At 49.0% G+C, this 18785-nt stretch overlaps 3 protein-coding genes across 13 annotated transcripts; 2 read left to right on the forward strand and 1 right to left on the reverse strand.

Annotated features, from left to right (window-relative positions):
- Positions 1-23: 23 nt before the first annotated feature.
- LOC133166111 (dynein, cytoplasmic 1, intermediate chain 2a-like) lies at positions 24-5614 on the forward strand. Of its 5 annotated transcripts, none has more exons than XM_061296122.1 (17): positions 24-191; positions 814-934; positions 1006-1126; positions 1584-1725; positions 2256-2318; positions 2527-2648; positions 2769-2858; positions 2979-3141; positions 3227-3326; positions 3391-3516; positions 3574-3720; positions 3789-3902; positions 3982-4115; positions 4182-4326; positions 4391-4531; positions 4600-4725; positions 4849-5614. In XM_061296122.1, the coding sequence occupies exons 2-17, from the start codon at positions 827-829 to the stop codon at positions 4948-4950; spliced, it is 1944 nt and encodes a 647-aa protein (XP_061152106.1). In that variant the 5' UTR covers positions 24-191; positions 814-826; the 3' UTR covers positions 4951-5614. The 5 variants fall into 5 exon arrangements, with proteins under 5 accessions (XP_061152106.1, XP_061152108.1, XP_061152109.1 ...); XM_061296124.1 differs by having other exon boundaries at positions 25-191; positions 1641-1725; XM_061296123.1 differs by having other exon boundaries at positions 26-169.
- A 232-nt stretch (positions 5615-5846) lies between these two features.
- On the reverse strand, positions 5847-12644 carry LOC133166109 (electrogenic aspartate/glutamate antiporter SLC25A12, mitochondrial-like). Of its 6 annotated transcripts, none has more exons than XM_061296118.1 (19): positions 12547-12644; positions 11852-11905; positions 10613-10758; positions 10085-10200; positions 9735-9874; positions 9479-9625; positions 9125-9263; positions 8945-9038; positions 8569-8653; positions 8388-8475; positions 8164-8322; positions 8048-8100; positions 7869-7949; positions 7657-7797; positions 7438-7576; positions 7124-7282; positions 6946-7036; positions 6653-6864; positions 5847-6570 (listed from the first exon to the last, which is right to left on the reverse strand). In XM_061296118.1, the coding sequence occupies exons 1-18, from the start codon at positions 12556-12558 to the stop codon at positions 6654-6656; spliced, it is 2055 nt and encodes a 684-aa protein (XP_061152102.1). In that variant the 5' UTR covers positions 12559-12644; the 3' UTR covers positions 5847-6570; position 6653. The 6 variants fall into 6 exon arrangements, with proteins under 6 accessions (XP_061152102.1, XP_061152101.1, XP_061152103.1 ...); XM_061296117.1 differs by having other exon boundaries at positions 5847-6575; XM_061296119.1 differs by having other exon boundaries at positions 6649-6864.
- A 21-nt stretch (positions 12645-12665) lies between these two features.
- Positions 12666-15849, forward strand: metap1d (methionyl aminopeptidase type 1D (mitochondrial)). Of its 2 annotated transcripts, none has more exons than XM_061296128.1 (10): positions 12666-12971; positions 14004-14173; positions 14309-14458; positions 14527-14675; positions 14738-14780; positions 14855-15018; positions 15089-15186; positions 15255-15302; positions 15370-15448; positions 15532-15849. In XM_061296128.1, exons 2-10 carry the CDS (start codon positions 14108-14110, stop codon positions 15614-15616), a joined length of 882 nt encoding a protein of 293 aa, XP_061152112.1. In that variant the 5' UTR covers positions 12666-12971; positions 14004-14107; the 3' UTR covers positions 15617-15849. The 2 variants fall into 2 exon arrangements, with proteins under 2 accessions (XP_061152112.1, XP_061152111.1); XM_061296127.1 differs by lacking the exon at positions 12666-12971 and adding an exon at positions 13550-13642.
- The last annotated feature ends 2936 nt before the right edge of the window (positions 15850-18785 follow it).

Below are 18785 nucleotides of genomic sequence, written 5' to 3' on the forward strand. Positions count from 1 at the left end.
GTGCGCGCTCTCGCGACACCCGATACAGATTTTCACGGGGGTGGCTAACTCCTTTGGCACAACCCACTGACTCCGTTGTGCTTCCAGTTCCAGCATCATCACCGCTCATCATCACTTCGCTTCTCTTCCGGACCGCTTTGTCACTGGATTGTTTTTACTTGGACGTCAGGTGGTTGGTTATTCCGTTACAGGTTAGTTCCCCCATCGTACATGTCTAGTCGTCTTGCAAACAACTGGGTGCGGTTGTTTTTTTCCGATGCATCCATCTCTCGGGCCCTCTCGGATTAGCATGCTAACGTAGATAGCTAGCTGCTTGGCCAGCCTGTCAGGAAGATTTTTAAAGAGATCAAACCATGTTAAAACATGGACCAAGTGATTAAAATCTCACTCGATTTTTAGATGGCTCGTAAATAACTCTTATTATCTACAGTTGTTATGACAGCGGGAGGGGCGTTGTTGAGCATCTTGGGTGGGTGACAATAATGACGTCATAGATGGCCAAAAGTTGGCTCACATGTTAATAAAGCAATGGCGGGGTAATGACACTGTTATTAGAATGTCGATTTGTTCACGGGCTTCCTGTGTGCTTCAAAACAACGCCCAATATGAGCACATATAAAGAGAACATTGTAATAAGCAGCTGTCCTCATATTAGCAATGTGACGGGCCCCGGGCACAGGCATGACATGAATACTCTTTTTCTTGACTAACATGTTGGCCAAAGCGTATCCCCATGTTCACCTGTCTGTACTGTGTAGCATCTCTTTTCGTAACTTTTATAACTGATGAGCGGCCGCTGGCGTGTCCCCGCAGGCACGCAGGCAGTATGTCCGACAAGAGTGAGCTGAAGGCCGAGCTTGAGAGGAAGAAACAGCGCATCGCCCAGATTCGAGAGGAGAAGAAAAGAAAAGAAGAAGAGAAGAAGAAGAAGGATGTCAGTCACGTGACAATCACCACGGTTAAAATGCGGCAATTCTTTTTGGAGCTTGTCCTTCTCCTCTGCAGGGAGACTCAAAGCGTGCGGTGGATTCCGCCGCGGGTGCCGAAGACTCGGACCTGGAGAAGAAGAGGAAGGAGGCCGAGGCTTTGTTGCAGAGTGTTGGCATTACCCCTGACATACAACATGGTACGTACACAAATGCACATGTGCGGATGCTGCGCCAGCATGCTCATCTTTCTTTTTATGTGCAGACGTACATTGTCGTCATTTATCAATTGTGTACTGTTGATGTCGAAGAACCCTGTTTAAGTCAAAGTACTACTGTATGTATTAGCCAAGATCCGCTCTGACGGACTGCTCGCTTACGCTGAAGCTTTAACAAACCAATTTCTTTTTTCTCCAGTTGGGATAAGTTGTGTTCACCCTTTGTCACTATTGTATGATCTGAGCATTTTGTGCACGACACCTAAGCCTGTCTATGGTGTATGTTCATTCTCTCTTCTCTCCCCCATCTGCCCGTGTGTGCGTCCTTGTCTCGGCCCCCTCGCTGCATGCTTCACTCATCCACTCTCGCCACTTGCTGCTCCTCCTCACCCCCCGCCCCCCCTCACCCCCATCACTCTCCCATTCACTGGTCAAACAGCCACAGCTCAGCCCCTGAGGGTAGTAACAGAGGATACCTGTCTGTTTCACTACCTAGTCCCCGCCCCCATGTCTCCCTCCAACAAATCAGTGGCCAGCGACGCGGGAAGCCAGGATTCTGGGGACGGAAACGCAGGACCAAGGTGTGTGTGCGTGTGTGTGTGTGTGTTTGGGAGAAAGCGGGATAGACCAGACACTTGATTAGGTACACCTCCTGCACAATCCAGCATTTTCTTATATTCCGATTGCTGTTGTGTGGTAGGAGGAATTAAGCAGGTTAAACTGCAGACATTTGATGCAGCAGCGCCCCCTGCTGGCTTTGCTGCAATTCAAGTCGACACGATGCTTATTTGGGAATTTCCGCGACATCATTGAATTCATATTGGAGGAGCAGTCTTGTATAGCGATTGTATATGACCATGGTTGAACTCTTTGCCTTTTTACCAGCACGCAATTAACACGCACTTCTTCTCTCCCTTTCTTCTATGTACTGTCTCCTCCATCTTCTCCATCTCACCCTTGAACCGTCTCTTTGTGCGGTTGGTCGGTGGCACCGCTGTCCCCGTGTGCTCTTTCTCCTTCCCTCCTGTCTCTCTCTCTCTCTCTCTCTCTCTCGCTGTCTGTCTGTCGGTCTGCCTCTCGCTAACTCCGCCTGGTGGTTTGGCCCCTTAAGGACTTTGCATTGGGACCCCGACCCCTCTACTCTGCAACTCCACGCCGACTCTGAGCTGATGGGGTACTGCTGCTCCTCTCACCTCCTGTAGCTAGCAGCTTTGAATGAGCTTCCCTAGTTTCAACTCAGCGTCCAAATATGTTTGAGTGTTAGTAATATGTCCGTTAGCCCTCCTCCTCCTCCTCATCATCACATCTCCCGCCGTCTCAAGTTCTCCACGACACTGCCCGTCTTGCTCACGTGTTGACATGCGCTGTGTTGTTCTATCCAGGCGTGGGGCCGTGAGGCTCGGCATGTCCAAAGTGATTCAAGTGGACATTGTCCCCAAAGAGATGGTGTCCTACTCAAAAGAGACCCAGACTCCCAGTGAAGCTCACACAGAACAAAAAGCAGGTAAAGAAACATCCTTTCAGACTAATCCTACTAACGCACAGCAAAGCACCAAGCCCAAGCGTGAACTGTGGTGCTTCACACTATTCTAATTTGGATGCGTGTATTTTGTTTGCCCTACAGATGAGGATGAGGATGAGGAGATAAGTGCGGCCCCACCAGTAGAGGTTGCTCAAGAGGAGAAAGAAGACCAGGGAGACCAACATGAGGAAGGTTTGGAACGTCACACCACCAGACAAAACCCAAGTGTCGACGTTTGCCCGATCCAAACAAACTCAAACGACGACTGGGTAAAAAGTATGAACAACAAAAGCATGTCCTCGGTGTGCGTAGACATTCCCAAAGAGCTGACGGGAGAAGAGAAGCTGCAGGTCCTGCATTCTCAGGACTTCCTGGCCTTTTTCGAACGCGGCAGCCGCATTGTGGAGCGAGCGCTGTGCGAGCAGGTGGACGTCTGCTTTGACTACAGCGGCCGAGATCTGGAGGACAAGGAGGGGTGAGGCCCGTCCGCTCAAGGGAGAGAGAGAGAGAGAGAGAAAAAAAATGCAGATGAGATGCAGGACCCTCAACATCTTGTTTAGGGACCTGCAGGCGGGCGCCAAGCTGGTTCTGAACCGACAGTTTGCAGACGAACGCTGGAGCAAAAACAGAGTGGTCACCTGTCTCGACTGGTCTCCTCAGGTGGGTTTGTAATACAGGCCTATAGACTTGGAATTGGATTCATGAGGTGACTGCACTGTACCAGTACCCGGAGCTGCTGGTGGCCTCCTACAACAACAACGAGGACTCTCCTCATGAGCCTGACGGAGTAGCCCTGGTCTGGAACCTGAAATACAAGAAGAGCACCCCGGAGTACATCTTCCACTGTCAGGTAAGAGGGACTCGACATTCGGACCGTACCCTATTCTGACGAGTTGCCGTTCTTCAGTCGGAGGTGATGTCGGCTGGCTTTGCAAAGTTTCACCCCAACCTGGTTGTGGGCGGCACCTACTCGGGACAGATTGTCTTATGGGACAACCGCAGCAACAAGCGAACCCCCGTCCAGAGAACGCCGCTGTCGGCCACCGCGCACACGGTAATGCTCCGCCCCCACCCTCACGCACACTTGGTCGTTTCTTCATCGACTGGTTGCGTGCGTCGCAGCATCCCGTCTACTGCGTGAACGTGGTGGGAACGCAGAACGCCAACAACTTGATCAGCATCTCCACAGACGGCAAGATGTGCTCGTGGAGCCTGGACATGTTGTCCCAGCCGCAGGTACCGGCCGGCCGGCCGGCATCGCCCGTTCTTGCGGAGGTCCGCTCGCTGAGGGTCTTTTGCCGTTTGTCTGCGACAGGACAGTTTGGAGCTGGTGTTCAAGCAGAGCAAGGCGGTGGCCGTCACCTCCATGGCCTTCCCGCTGGGTGATGTGAACAACTTTGTGGTGGGCAGCGAGGACGGATCCGTCTATACTGCCTGTCGCCACGGGAGGTGAGTCGTCCGTCACTAACGGTAGCGGGCCGAGGTAGCTAATGCACAGGTTGTGTGCGTCGACAGTAAGGCGGGCATCACCGAGGTGTTTGAGGGCCACCACGGTCCAGTGACGGGATTGAGTTGCCATACAGCGGCGGGACCCGTGGACTTCTCTCATCTCTTCATCTCCTCTTCCTTCGACTGGACCGTCAAACTCTGGAGCACCAAGGTGGCGCCCAGAAGATAGCAAGAGTAGCCGCAGTCTGGCTAATCGGTTTGCTCCCTCCGCGCAGAGCACCCGGCCGCTCTACTCCTTTGAGGATAGTTGTGACTACGTGTACGACGCCGTGTGGTCTCCGACGCACCCTGCGCTCTTCGCTTGCGTGGACCTTGCCGGACGTCTGGACTTGTGGAACCTCAACAACGACACGGAGGTACGTACTAAGGTGGAAGCGTTGACGGCGTTCTGTCGGAAGTGCTCTTGTCACTCGTTGTTGTCCAGGTCCCCACCGCCAGCGTGTACGTGGAAGGGGCTCCGGCGCTGAACCGCGTGCGATGGGCTCACTCGGGAAAAGAGATCGCTACGGGAGACTCGGAAGGACAAGTGCGGGTGTACGACGTGGGCGAGGTGAGATGGCTGAAAATGGCCGGATTGGACTTCTTATTGGGCTGACGCAATCGTCCTCCAAATACTATTGTGGGCTTTGGAAGCACAGCCCCAACCAATTGGTCCACTTTGATCTTTCGCCAGCAAATCTGCGTGCCCAAGGCCGACGAGTGGACGCGCTTCGTCAGGACCCTGGCCGACATTAACGAGAACAGAGACGAAGCCGAGGAGCTCGCCAACGTTTGAAGAGGCAACCCTTTTTCTTTTCTTTTCCTTCCACTTCCTGAAATCACACGAGTTGGCGTCCTGCTTCCGGCCAGCCTGGAGAAACGTGCGGTGTTAGATTGGAATAGAACCATTTGGATGTTTGTTTGTGGATCCCCCACTGACTGCTCAGTCAATATGGCCTCAATCAATATGCAACTATTTGTACTTGCACCTTTCTACGTACTAATGTTGCATTTTTCTAACATTGTTTGATTTGATATTTCCACAACACACCTTTTTGTGTCCAGGTCAGCACAAATTGGAGACATTATTTCACTGTGTCCTGTGCAAGGGAGTGTTACACAGACATATTTAATACTATTTATTCGGGTGCTTGCACGCATATAGTACTTTAAAAGGCTGCTTTGCACTTCAAAGTCTATGCGCCGCACGCACTTAGCACTACAAGCTTTTTTTTAACTTGAAACTATTATTTCATTTCTCATGCATTGCTTAAGAGCAGTCATTTTTAGTATCAAAATGAATTTGGATGATGAAGGTGTAGTTCAAAGGTCATTGTTCTAGCTACTTTACCATCCAACTCCTCATGTTCATGTTACAAACTAGCTGGTGTTTCTCAATGTCTTGGACAATAGTTTGAGAAGAACTTAACTTGTTGCTAATTAAAAAGCAGATGTGGCTACCATGGCTCATTCTTTCCAAGTGTTCACAATGACATGAAAAAAGTCAAATCGTATTCATAAAATACGACCTAATAGTCTTTCTTCAGTTGATGATGGTCTTCAGGAGCAGACTCCTCAACAGGACACATCCATCTTTGGAATATCGGACGAAGCGTATTCAGCGGAAGTGTTTTGCATTCTCCAAATGTTTGTGGTTGCGTCCTTAACAATGACAAAGCAAGCGAGCACATGTTGCTGTGGCTAAAAGAGCGCCACTTCTCCGAATAAAACCACATGGATGATTTATTTCAATGACATGACTGAATTCAAAGCATATGGTCTGATAATAAGTCAAAGGTCTGTACAGCCACCCATCGGTAAGCCTGCCTCTTGCCACGATATTACAATGAAGCACTCCATGCACCAAGGTCGCCTCGTAACAGCAGTTTTATACTTTTGCTATCTATGTACACTTCTACATGATGCATACTGCACGTGACGCCGGCCGTCCATCCGTCCGTCCGTCCGAAACATATCACTTTTACAATATGTACAGAATTCATCCTCATTTTGAAACTGGACATGAGATTTACAACATTTCATGTTGGCTCGAATTTGGGAACTTCAATTTTGGAGGGGGAAAAACCCAAATAACTTACGAGTGCCTTCGAAGTTCCAAATTTGCCGCAACCCTACACACAACAAACACACCGTTACCAAGCTAATCCTTTTCTATGGCCGGCCCTATTCGCAAAAAGTAACCGACGAAAACAAACAAAACAAGAGAAATCAAAGCTACTCATGATAATGCGTAAGGCTGTTTTGATTTCACCAATCAACAGCCGCTGAAGAAAGAGCAAAGTGCTGAAGTCTGCACAGTGAGCAGGTTGCGACGCCACCGTTGGCTAGGTCGGGCGGGCGGGCGTGGGACAACGCCACACTGTGGTCCTTCTTGAATCCATGACGGCCACCACATCTATGCTGCGCACAAACGGAGGCAGCCTTTAGTCGACGCTCTCGTAAAGATGGACGCCATACAAACGCTCACACCTACCTACCCTACGGGGGGGACTGAGCGCGTGCGGCGGGCTCCGGGGGGTGGATGGACACCACGCCAGAGGACTTGAACTTGGGCAGGTGGAGGCCAAATTTGTTCTCCACTCCAGCGAAGGTGGCGGCGGCCAGGCGGTAGCCTCCCACGTGATCGGCGTTGATGGGGGGGAGCTCCGAGATGCGAGACTTGGGCGTGGGCTCGGAGCCTGACGGCCGACTGCAAAAAAGTTAAAATTACAAGCAATTCCGTGCACGTCTGTGGCCATTGCCTGAGGATTAAGAAGTACTAAGAACTTACTGTCCTCCAAAGTCAACATAGAACCACCTCTGCAAGAGTTCATAGGTCACCAAAGTCACACCAAATTGGGGAGAGGACCGGCACATACGAGCTGGGAGAAAGAGAGAGCGACACCACGGTGGGTCCACATTGAAAATAAGCTCCCCCCTCCCTCCCTCATTGGCTCACTCGGACTAACCTCCCGCTCCCTTCCAGAGAGCTCGGAAGCCCTCCTCCTGCATGATCTTCCGGAAGCAATCGGTGACTCCGGAGTAGGTGGTCTGACCCGCCCGGGCGGCCACTTGCAGGCGAGTCTTGATGACGTCGGCCGGCGTCACCAGCGAGGCTGCGGGGATGCCTGCAAAATGGAGCGGGAAGAGACGACTGCAGAGATTGCCTGAACACGCCGCTTCGCCTTCCCAAGATTTCCGTGTGCCTCTTTAGCCACGCTCGCTTGCACGCTCGCTCGCTCGCTCGCTGCATACGACACCGTGCAGCCTCCGCATTCATTACCTGCAATGGCTCCGGCCGTGAGAAGCTGCAAGGGTCCGAGCCTTCCTTGTTCGTCAGCCATGGAAGACTTGAGGTGGGCGTAGGCGGGGAAATAGATGGCAGAGAAGGGGATGTCCCTCAGGAAACAGGCCTTGGCTCCCTACAAACACACATGCAGCAGCAAAGATGGATTGCAGAATGTACCTACCTACCTACCGGCGGTGGCGGCGCACATTTTACCTTGTAGAGGCCAAAGAAGCCCAAGTCTCGCACCACGTTGAGCGCGCTAACTCGAGGCCCGGTGGTGATCTCCCCCGCCACCTGCAAACGGATCTTGACTATCTCCAGAGGGTTGGTAAAGATCACCTGGGAGCCTCCGGCCTTGGTGAAGGAGGAGAACAAAAACTCTTAGTTAGTTTGTGTCATCTCACATTTTCCACAATGTCACTCACGCAGCCGCCGGCCAAGATTTCGGCCAGGAAAGCGATGGAATTGTCTTTGTCCGTGAACTTGTCTCGTACAAAGTCATTCACCTAGGTGGCGCCGATAAAAATAAAGTTAGCGAAGAAGACGCCTCGGAAGTGATACCAAATGCCCATGCCGTGTTAGTATCTCGTGACATGGGACTCACGGTGAGCTTGATGGCCTTCTCCGGCGCCACGCCGATGAGCTGAGGAACCAGACCTGCGGGCCACCATCAGACGTTTGTAGCCGTTTGGCACGCCAACTGCTATTTGAAGCCTTTACCTCGGTAGAAGCCAAAGAAGCCTTCGTAGCGAAGCACCTTCTTGGCGCAGTCAAAGCTGTTTTTGTACATCAGCTCCCCGACAAAAGAGCCCGTGGACCTCTGGTTCTGCATTCGGGTCTTCACCAAGTCGATGGGGTACACGGCCGTGGCGCCCGTGGCTGCGCAAACAAACACCAGCTCGGGCCAAAGGCTTCCTCGGCCGCGCGCGGCGAGAAGAACTCACCTCCGGCGATGGAGCCCAACGTGAACCTGTAAGCAGATTCGGCAACTTGGAGCCACACGGGTCTCGAACCGTCCCCTTGAGCTTGAGTCTGCGGGAATGGCAACATAAGAACGACGACACACTTTGACATTGAGTACTGCTTTTGACTGGAAGGACATGCCTTGAACACAACAGCAGTTACCTGCTTTTGGGTTTCAGCCAGGTTATATGGAAGACTTCCTTCCTCCAGGGGGGCTATTCTCTCAATGTCGGCAAGATTCAGGCGCCTGAAGCACAAGAGCACATCATCACAGCTGAGAATGGGGGAGGGGGGGGGGGGGCGGTTCCGTTTGTCATGCACGACTCACAAAGACATTGAAGCAGCAAGAGCGCATTTAGTGGAGGGGGCAGGGGAGGGGGGAGAAAAAAAAAAAAAAAAAAAGAAAAAAAAAAGGTTGACGGCCTCTAGTCGCCGTGCCCAGAGATGAACCAATGTTGACTGACTCAGTTTGAACTGATAAAAGAAGTGTCGAAGTGAGCGCGGTTGTTAGTTTTACGGCGGCAATACGAGTGTTTACCCTGACGGAGAGTGCAGGCCTGATAACTGGTACAAGATGTCAATTTCCATTGGTGTGATTTGACCAAACTTGTTGGCAGCATGAACAAACTCCTCTGCAGGGCAAGGGGGAGGGGAGGAAGGAAGGAAGGATGAGACAAGATAGCAAATAAGAAAGGTTTGCAAAGAAACAAAGGTGTACCTTTGGTGACCAGCGTGTCACTCCAGGAACCGGCTAGCGTGCTGTAAATTTTGCGGATCAGCTCCATGTTGTTGAGGAGGGAGTTGAAGGCGTTGAAGTAAGAGAAGCTGACCAGGTGAGAGGTGCCGCCTCCTGCTGCCTGGATGGATGGATGGATGGATAGATAGACGGAGCGAGAAAGCCACAGCAAACATGGGAGTCATGGTGTGAGACTACAGCCGCCAGCTGTGGCCCAAAACAGCTCCGGCATGTCTATCATCTTTGTGTAAAGTACTGTACTGCACATCCATCCGTCTGTCCGCTATTCAATCAACAGTCGAAAAGTAAACGGAGATCACAGCGACGCTAACCCACCGAGACAAGGTTCTCCTCCACAAAGGGCGTGAGCATGTGGTGCCTGATGGTGGCCATAATGTCACTGAAGTCCAAGGCGGAGATGACGCCATTCTTCCCTTTGTCCTTCTGGGCAAAGGCCTGCCGGGCATGTTCCAACTGCAGCTCCTAGCAGACAAAGTTCCAAGAAGATGTTGTGTCCCATCCATCCATCCATCCATCCATCCATCCATCCATCATCATCATCATCACCGTGTGACAAAAAGATGCCGCTTACCTGCAGGAACTGGGTGAACTCCAGGTAGTTGAGGCGTTTCTTACGGTCATGGCCAAAGTGCAAATGGACAAACTCACACTCCCAGTTGAAGGGAATGTGGTGGTGCACCGTGGTCTGGCTGAAAATGTCCCGCACGTTCTCTGTGGAATGGGAACAAATGCATCAAGTAATGAGGAGCCAATTGTGTTTTGGGGGGAAACAGTCAGTTTATCCACGTGGAGCGAGCCGGAAAGAGGAATAATCGGCAGCGGACTGCTTATGAACGCAGAATGTTGGTCAAGTGGGCTGGGGTGTGTGTTTGTGGTGATTTCAGGTGGCTAGGAAAGTCAGAGAGAATGAATGGCACGCACCAAAGGAAATGTCTCCAGTTCCAGTCTTGTCAAAGAGCTGGAAGGCAACTATGAAGAGAGCGTCGGGCGCGCACAGCACCGACTCGAAAGCAAGGAACTCCTGGAAGGAGATGAGCCTGTCCAAGTCGGCACACAACAAATACACAACAAATTGATCACGCGGGAATGGGGACTAGCACAGGAAGAACACGTTCAATCAAGAAAGTCAAAAATATCACGTACTCAACAATCAACTTGGAAGTCGGCAATCCATGTATTGGATTTTTCAAGAAGGGGACATTTTTAGGCACAATGAAGTTGTATTTCATTTTGAAGTCCATTTGCTTATGAAAAATTGCTTTTTACAATTTTAGGCAATTTCTCTATAAATAACACAAGTGTGTGTGTGTCCTGTCTGCGCATACGACCGCATTGATAACAAGCCGTTGATCTTATCTTTATGAGCTAACGGTAGCAAGTGTGTGTGTGTGGTTTTTTTTTCTCAATCAATTAGCGCCGCTTCATGTTTTGCGGATCGGCGGCACACACCCGTCCTTGGTGGTGTCGGCCACAGCGGCCAGCAGTTGCACGGTTTTGGGGTTGTGGTGGATCTGTGTTTGCAGGCCCAGGTACTTCTGGACAAAGTCTCCTGAGGTCATGAACCTCTCACCATCTTTGTCCGCTTGGCTGGCATACTGAGGACGCAAAAAAAAAAAAAGAAATGCGAGTCACAGCCGCGTCAATTTGCGTGAGCGTCGCGTGCGGTCCGTTCCGACATAATCACGTTCATCTGTGGCTTGCGGTTAGACTAGCGTACATTTGTGGGAAAGGAAAAGAAGGAATGTGACAGGACGATTCTGTCACTCATTAAAGACCTTGCTAGTGAACAAAAATAAAAGATTGCCATCATTTAAATGATGATTACAATCACGTGTCACACCTGCTCCCAGAACGAGCGGTTCTTGGCGTGTTCAAGGTCATGTCGCTGTCCCGGATCGAACAAACCTATTCAGAGGTTGTCGTATTTCTCTTGCACGCTCGACAACTTTGCGAGCGAGCGAGCGCGTCAATCTTTTCGGCTTGAGTTTGTGTGTTATTTGACCCTGTGTGCGTTTGTCACGCAACGCTCACATGGTCCAGTCACGCACCGGCCGTGGCAGAAAGCAACGTGAAGGTTAAGCGCTTGCTTGAATAATAACCCAAGGCACGCACGCGTAGGATTTGAAATACTAAACGCGAGCGGCGGTGCGGCCCGGCGGGTCAAAACCATATGTAAGCACTTCCTTGTTTGTGCTCTTTGCTGACAACAACACTTTGGTAAGCCTCACGCGGAAGGACGGCAACAACAGTGCCAAACAACCTGACGCACACGTTTGAAGACTTCACCAGTCAAGTAGTCGATTGAAATTTGAATGGCAGCGTATTTCCTTTCCGTTTTCTTGTTATGGCCCTTTAGTCGTAGCTAACAGTGGAGTAATTGAAACCCTGTGACACAACGCCCTCAGTTCCGTTTACAAAGCAAAATCAGACTCGGCTCACTCTTTCAACCCGTGCGCAGTTCCAAAAAGAAAAATGTCTCCATTTATTTACTCTTTGGTTTTCTTCCGCTGTAGGAATTGTACCTTTGGCCACTCAACAGAAGAGCACTTCATTGTTCTGCCTGTCACTAGACATCGATAAACACATTTTCAATTGCTAACTCATCCTTTCCTAACATATGAAGGTACATACGGGTGAAGTCCAAATAACGTGTGAACAAGGAATGCATGTTAAATGTGTAACGCTCACCTTCTGGAAGATGGCTTTGAGCTCACTTGGATCCCCACGTTTGGTTGATTGCACCTACAAAGGAAAAAGGAAACAATTCAGACAAAAATACGCTCATGTGAGGATGTTAGGGAATTTGACACTGTTTACGCATTCCTCCCCCTCTCTCCGTTTTTTTTTTTTTGGGGTGCAAATTATAGTGTACGTTGATTTGGAAGTCCAGCCCAAAACGGACGTGTGCATTTTTGCCTGGCATGAAGCTATGATGCTACCGGGCTGGTGGTTGGTAACGGGTCGAACCTCGAACCAGCCCCGGTCGGCTAACAGAGCTAGCGCGAAGGAGACGCGACACCGTTACAATGACGGGAGGAAAGAAAAGTTCAAGTTCGATTGCTACTGGCTAAAAAGAAAAGGCCGTTCCGCTTGGCATTTTTGTCAGGAAGAAAGCATAACTGACAGCTGGTTAGCATTACGGAGCTATCCTCCCTCCAGCCTGTTGGGAAGGAAGTGTCATCAAGGCCAGCAGCCGCCAACCGGCCGGCCGGCCGCCGGGCGTCAGCTAGCCCGGGGATGCTACAAGGCAGCTCCGAGCACGACGCCCGCTCGTCCGGCGCACACTCGCCTCGACTGTTCCTACACACGAAAACGAGCAAAACACCAAGAGAAATGACACAAGTAGGGGTAGGAAATTGCAAAGAGAACGATGCCCAAGTCACCTTGACCGCCATGCTGGTTTGACGTCACGTACAGTGAGCCAGAGAGAGAGAGAGCCAGAGAGAGAGAGAGAGCCAGAGAGAGAGAGAGAGAGAGATTGAAGTTGAATTGATTTGAACATAGAAACGCTGATATGTAACGTGGAGTTGCTCTCATTGTTGCAAATTTAGTATTGCAAAATAATTCGATTTTTGTCTTTACTGACTTTTCTCGACCTCTTCCACTTACCACAAGTCTTTTTTCCTTATTGTATTGCAATAAATAGACGCAGGTTGCACTGCCAAAAAAAGAAGAAGAAAAAAGCACACTGAACACAAAGTAAGAATCGCTCTAACCTTGGTATTTTTAGTGTTTGTATGGTTTCCACCCTAGTTTCTACTCGCGGGATTACAGTCGGCCCAATCCCAGCCATCAGGAATCACTTAAGGTAAAAACTTTCATTTCCAGTGTCAGTAGATAAGGGAGTTTTCTTTGGCAAACTCATCTAGAAGTTAATTCTATCAATATGCGAACCTGAAAACATGGCCAGATTGATGTCTCTGTGTTCTGTTTTAACATCTAATAGACTGCGTGTATTCATGTCATTTGTGTTGCTTCTTGCAGGATGTCTTGGTTTGTGTAAAACGGTACATTTGATTGTATCCAAATAAAATGCCACTCATATTTAGGATAGGTGTGTTTGTTTCTGTTTGAGTTAAGAACCCATAAAAAGCCAAGTGCGAGGAAGGTAGAAGCAAAGACAATCAATGAATAATCTTTATTGCTAAAAGTTCACTTGACCAGGAAGTACAAAAGAATTTTACAAACCGTGAAACATTTCACAAAAACGAATGATGCAAAACAATTTTATAAAACAAAATTTCCTGCACATATTTAATGGAGAATGATACCTTATGACATCGTTCCTTTTTTCTTTCTTTTTTACACTTTAGGAAAAAAAAGATGCGAAATCGTGACTTTTTTTAGATTTGAATTTCTCATTTAAAAGAATGCGCGAGCTCCGCATTGTCATATCGTCGCTAATTCGCTACTCCACGTCACATGACTAGCGTATCACGTGATCAGTCATGGCGTCCTACTGCTCTGCAACAAGATCTGGTAGGTGACACGCTTAAGTCATCCGAGTGAAAAGGCGGGTGGGAAACCATTTTACGTGAACCACACGACTTTAGCATGTCTGCTAGCTGTACGGAATTATCGCCGGGTTAGGGTAAAACAAGTCCATTCATTCAACAAGCAGAATGGAAACATGTCATATACGTAATCCATATTGACAGCTTGCAGAATGGTTGGACTGATCAAGACTTGTAGCTTGTATCAATAACACATCAGTATGCAATAACACGAGACATAGTAGTATTACACAAATTATTATCAGCTAATAACCTAGGCACACGTTTGTATGCACATGTACGATCATTCTAGTCATGAATCAAAAATTGACTTTGGCTCCTTGCAGGACTGGCCAGCGTCCTGCGACGAGTGTGCGCTTTTGACCCGTGCAGGTCCTCCTCGGCGCTGCGACTGTGTCACCCGCATCGGCGCTTTTTCTGGAGGAAGTGGATGAAATCCCACTCGCACAATGTCGTTCGGCCAGCTACTGTCAGGCCTGCTTATGCCGTACCAAAGGTAGACATGTTTGTAGCATTCGCCCACAGCCATAAGCAATACCAATCGGCCACTATCTGAAATTTGAACGCATCTTTTCATTCCACACTTGTTCATATGACTTTGTGACCCACTCTTTTCTTCTCCTCTAAAAAGCACATCGAACGGCCGGATTATGTCGCAAATGGACTCGTCCCGGAATGGCCCGACTATATTGAACTAAAAAACGCAGAGCAAATCCAAGGCCTGGCCAGAGCGTGTCGCCTCGCTCGACATGTGCTGCTGCTTGCCGGACAAAGTCTGAAAGTAAGCGTACGCGCGCACTTCTGGCTAGCAGATTTGAAATCACGACTTTTCGTTACTTTTCGTTTCAGGTGGGTATGACAACAGATGAAGTCGACTTCGTGGTACATCAGGAGATCGTCCGGCACGACGCGTACCCCTCCCCTCTCAGATACGGAGGCTTCCCAAAATCCGTTTGTACTTCAGTCAACAACGTGGTGTGTCACGGCATACCTGACAGGTAAATGATGACCTTCATTACGGACAACGAAAAAGAACTTTCATGAATACGCCCACCCGCAGTCGGCCACTTCAAGACGGCGACATTATCAACATCGACGTGACTGTAAGCGAGCCGCAAAAGATACGTCTCGCCACGATCGGTCTGAGCGACGCTCATCCCCTTTGTTTCCCCGCTAGGTGTATTTGGAGGGTTACCACGGCGATACGTCGGAAACCTTCTTGGTGGGCGAGGTGGATGAGGTCGGGCGGCGATTGGTGGAAACGGCCAAGCTTTGCAGAGACCGCGCCATCGCCGCCTGTAAACCGGGAGCGCGGCTTTGCGTTATCGGAAACACCATCAGGTACGCGGGCGGCGAGGTGTTTGCTTAACCAAGCTATGATTTGAAATCAGATGTTTGTACCGTGTTGCAGCGAAATAGCTCAGGCGAACGGATTCCAAGTGTGTCCTTATTTCATTGGACACGGAATCGGCTCCTACTTTCATTGCTACCCTGAAATCTGGCACCACGGTGAGTTCCTGAGAGACCGACCTTGTTGCGTTTGGCTTCCTCACGGCGCCCCCTGTCTTTATTTCCAGCCAACGACAATGACGCGACCATGGACGAAGGGATGACTTTCACAATCGGTGAGCTAAATGTCCATTTGACGGGCCAATCCGGGGGGGGGCTGACGGCGTCCGTTTCCTTCGACAGAGCCCATTCTGATGGAGGGGTGCGCGGAATTTCACATTCTCAAGGACAAGTGGACGGCTGTGTCTGCGGACGATAAAAGGTGGGAGTCGCTTTTGCCCGTCCGTCTCTTTCTCTCCGTGTCATCAAAATGTGAACTATGTGTTGCGCATGCTTTCTTCCCAGATCGGCTCAGTTTGAACACACGGTGGTTATCACGTATGACGGAGTGGAAATTCTCACCCAATTGCCAGAAGAGGCCCACAATTGAGATTTTAGGGCGGAACTGTTTACTTGGACCTACACACGCAAGGAAGTGCTATGTCAAGAAAGATGAAGTGTCAAATAAAAAAGGACTTAAATTGTGTTTTTACTAAAAGAACAGTCTTTGTTCATTTATTTGACTCTTACGTTGTCTGTAACGTGGACAAACTTGTCACTGAAATGACATTTGTCCAACGTGATATTGTCGCCGTTACACAATAAACATTCGACGTGAACGTACGTGTGTGTGTGTGTGTGTGTGTGTGTGTTTTCCCCTTGTAAAATATGTCCAAAATTCAAGCATGCACCATGAAGTGTCACGCTAATGTCTTTTGTACGCTGCCACATGATCGCTCTCCCTCACCAAGGAGGTTCCTTACAATCGGCACCCAGCCGCCACCATTCCCACACGAACCGCCGCCGCTGCCGCCGATCACCTTTTTATTCCTGCGACCATGTCTGCTAAAAGCAAGTTTGCTGCTCTTGTCCTCATTTGGGGTTTGTGTATTTTGACACATGGCGCCCCCACCGAGCCGACGCACGCCTTCTGCAAGGTCATCTGGTAAGATCTCTTGACCGTTCATTCCATTTGTAATGAATTTTCGAGTAGGTATTTAGCTCCATATGAATACAAAGATAATTGTAATCCTAATCCCGGATGACGAGGATGAATACATCGGATTTAATCCCTCCAGGCTGCTCGGTGTGCCGTGTGTTCAGGTCAACCTTGCCATTGTGACTCAAATCAAAGCCATGGGCTCATACAAGGTAAGAAATGAAGGATTATTTCACGCAGGAGCGCAATAAAGCCTGTGTTTTGAATTCAGCTAGGCCCAGTGACGCCGTTGCTAATCCGGGCAAACCACACCTCAGCATTTGGTCAGGTGGAGAGCGTTAATTTCACCGTATCGTCCGCCGCCATGAGCCTGGGATGCCGCGTGGATGTGAGTCGCGTGACCGTCTTTCTGTTGCATTGTTCTTAACATCAAATTGGCTCCGTAGCATTCAATTGTACTTTACACACTGGGTTAGAAACACTCGACAGCAGGGGTCTCAAAGTCCAGTCCTCGGGGGGGGGGGGGGGGGGGGGCCGCATACCTACATGTTCTCCAAGTTTCCCTCGTTAAACACTGGAGGACTGGAGTTTGAGACCCCTGCTCTACAGGCACATTCCGATTCCCACAAGAGGGAGCCTGCGTGCCACGAGTGCTCCTCAAGAACTCACTTGGATTGGGACTTTGTTTCAGGGAGCGTCAACCTCCGCCATTTGGTCCAGCATGTTCGATAACGGCACCAACTACTGCAATCTCCGCAACGTGATACAAGGTGTTCTTCTCTCACCTTCATTTGGAGCCCTCCATGCAATGCATTTTTTCCAATTGGTACCGTTTTCTGTGCTGCAGGAAGCGGCCTCGCCAAGGCTCCGGGCTTCACAGAGTACACCAACGAGTGGCTCTGCCTGGGTTACGGAGTCACAGCCTGCAAAAGCGAATGAGTGGGAAAATGTTTGTGTTGCATTTGCCAATAATAAAAATAAAAATGATGAAGCCTCCTAATCTTTTGCTTATGACCTATAATCACATGCAGAACCATTGATTGTCATGTGAGATCTTGCCAATGGAAAGAAAAGTTGTGCCTCGGCGAAATACAGGTTGGGAAAGAGTGCCTTGGAGGCCTTCACAAAAGTTTGGCAAAAATGAAACATTTACAGAAGCAAATGTTGAAATCCACAGTGTGAGTGATCAATACGATTTGGTCTCCACTAGTGTTTAGGAACTAGCATAACAGAGAGCTAACAGCTTTTCCAATTATGACCAAGAAGCCTCTTGCCGTTTTGGTACTTTGCTGGACGTAACTGTAAAACTGTAACATAGACAACATCATGATCCATGACAATCATGTTATTTAAAGTTTGAAACAAGATAGACTTGGACCATTCACCGACATTAGCTGCAAAGCCTAAAAAAACGGGATCCTTTCTTACCGTTAGCATCACGTTCATTCATCACATGGGCGTCGCCGTCGGAAGGCTCGAGCTAATTAGCGCTTCGATACGATGCACTACGGAACATCGGAGGGTCAAAACATACACAACTCAAAATCAACACTTCCTCCACAAGAGGACAGTACAATTCCATTCATGCCTTCTGTTGTCTGTCCTATTATAAAACTTGACTCCATATGTATGTATGTAAAGTCTTGTGTCACAATAGCGTCAAATCAACAAGTTGAGCAAGTGGTGGGCAACTTGCGACGTGTGGCCGGCCGGCCGGCCCACCTGCAGAAGGGAAATGCACACAAGTGCCACGTGATTCCATCTGGCCCCATCCCTTTAAGTTCTGCACAAGACATACTGATGATCAATATCGGGATGCCGATTCTCCGTCCCAAATGCACTTTAAGGCATGATCATTGACATCACGCAAGTCACATGTGGAGGCCATTTCGGATTATATGGAGCTATTCTTTTCATGTGCTCTTTGTTTATTGTTGTGGTGACCTCAAGTGAGCTCATCATCGCATGGGGTCAGCTGGGCTGGGCTGGGCTCATTTTCTTCCGGAAGGATTTAATGCGCCGCTACGGAAGGATTTGATGCGCCGCTAGTCTGTTGGGTCAACAAAGAGTCAAAAGTCGACAAAGGACATCAAATCTGACCTCCACTATGCTAGTTTTAAGCGTATGGAGAATGTTTGCGAAATTGGCCATTCAAACTCAGGAAATTCATGTTGGCAAAGATGATAAAAGTTATGTGAGTTAATACAGTTGTAAAATAGGAATAATGAAATTGACAGTAAATCACTCGTATGGTATTGTGTAATGAGAATGTGCAATGCAAGAACAATTGATTGCTGCGTGACAAGAGGATTTCCAAAACGTAAATCAATCTGCTTTGCGCTCTACAACTAAAAAGAATAGAACAAAGAGCAAAAATCCCCCATCATGCGGTTTAATGAGTGACATGTTAATCCTGCTCCAAGTTGAAAAAATAATAAATAAATAACATTAGCTTTGCACCTCTTCTCACTCATTGGATGCTAAACCTAGCAATAGATACTAGATAAACTATGAAAGAGTCAAACATACAAAGTTTGATTTTTTCGGCAGTTTTTAAAATATGTCTTTTTTTTCATGTGATTAAATTGGTTTTGCAGTATGGAGCACACTGCAAAAAAAC

Source organism: Syngnathus typhle, linkage group LG13 (assembly GCF_033458585.1).
Source record: "Syngnathus typhle isolate RoL2023-S1 ecotype Sweden linkage group LG13, RoL_Styp_1.0, whole genome shotgun sequence".
Lineage (NCBI taxonomy): Eukaryota > Metazoa > Chordata > Actinopteri > Syngnathiformes > Syngnathidae > Syngnathus > Syngnathus typhle.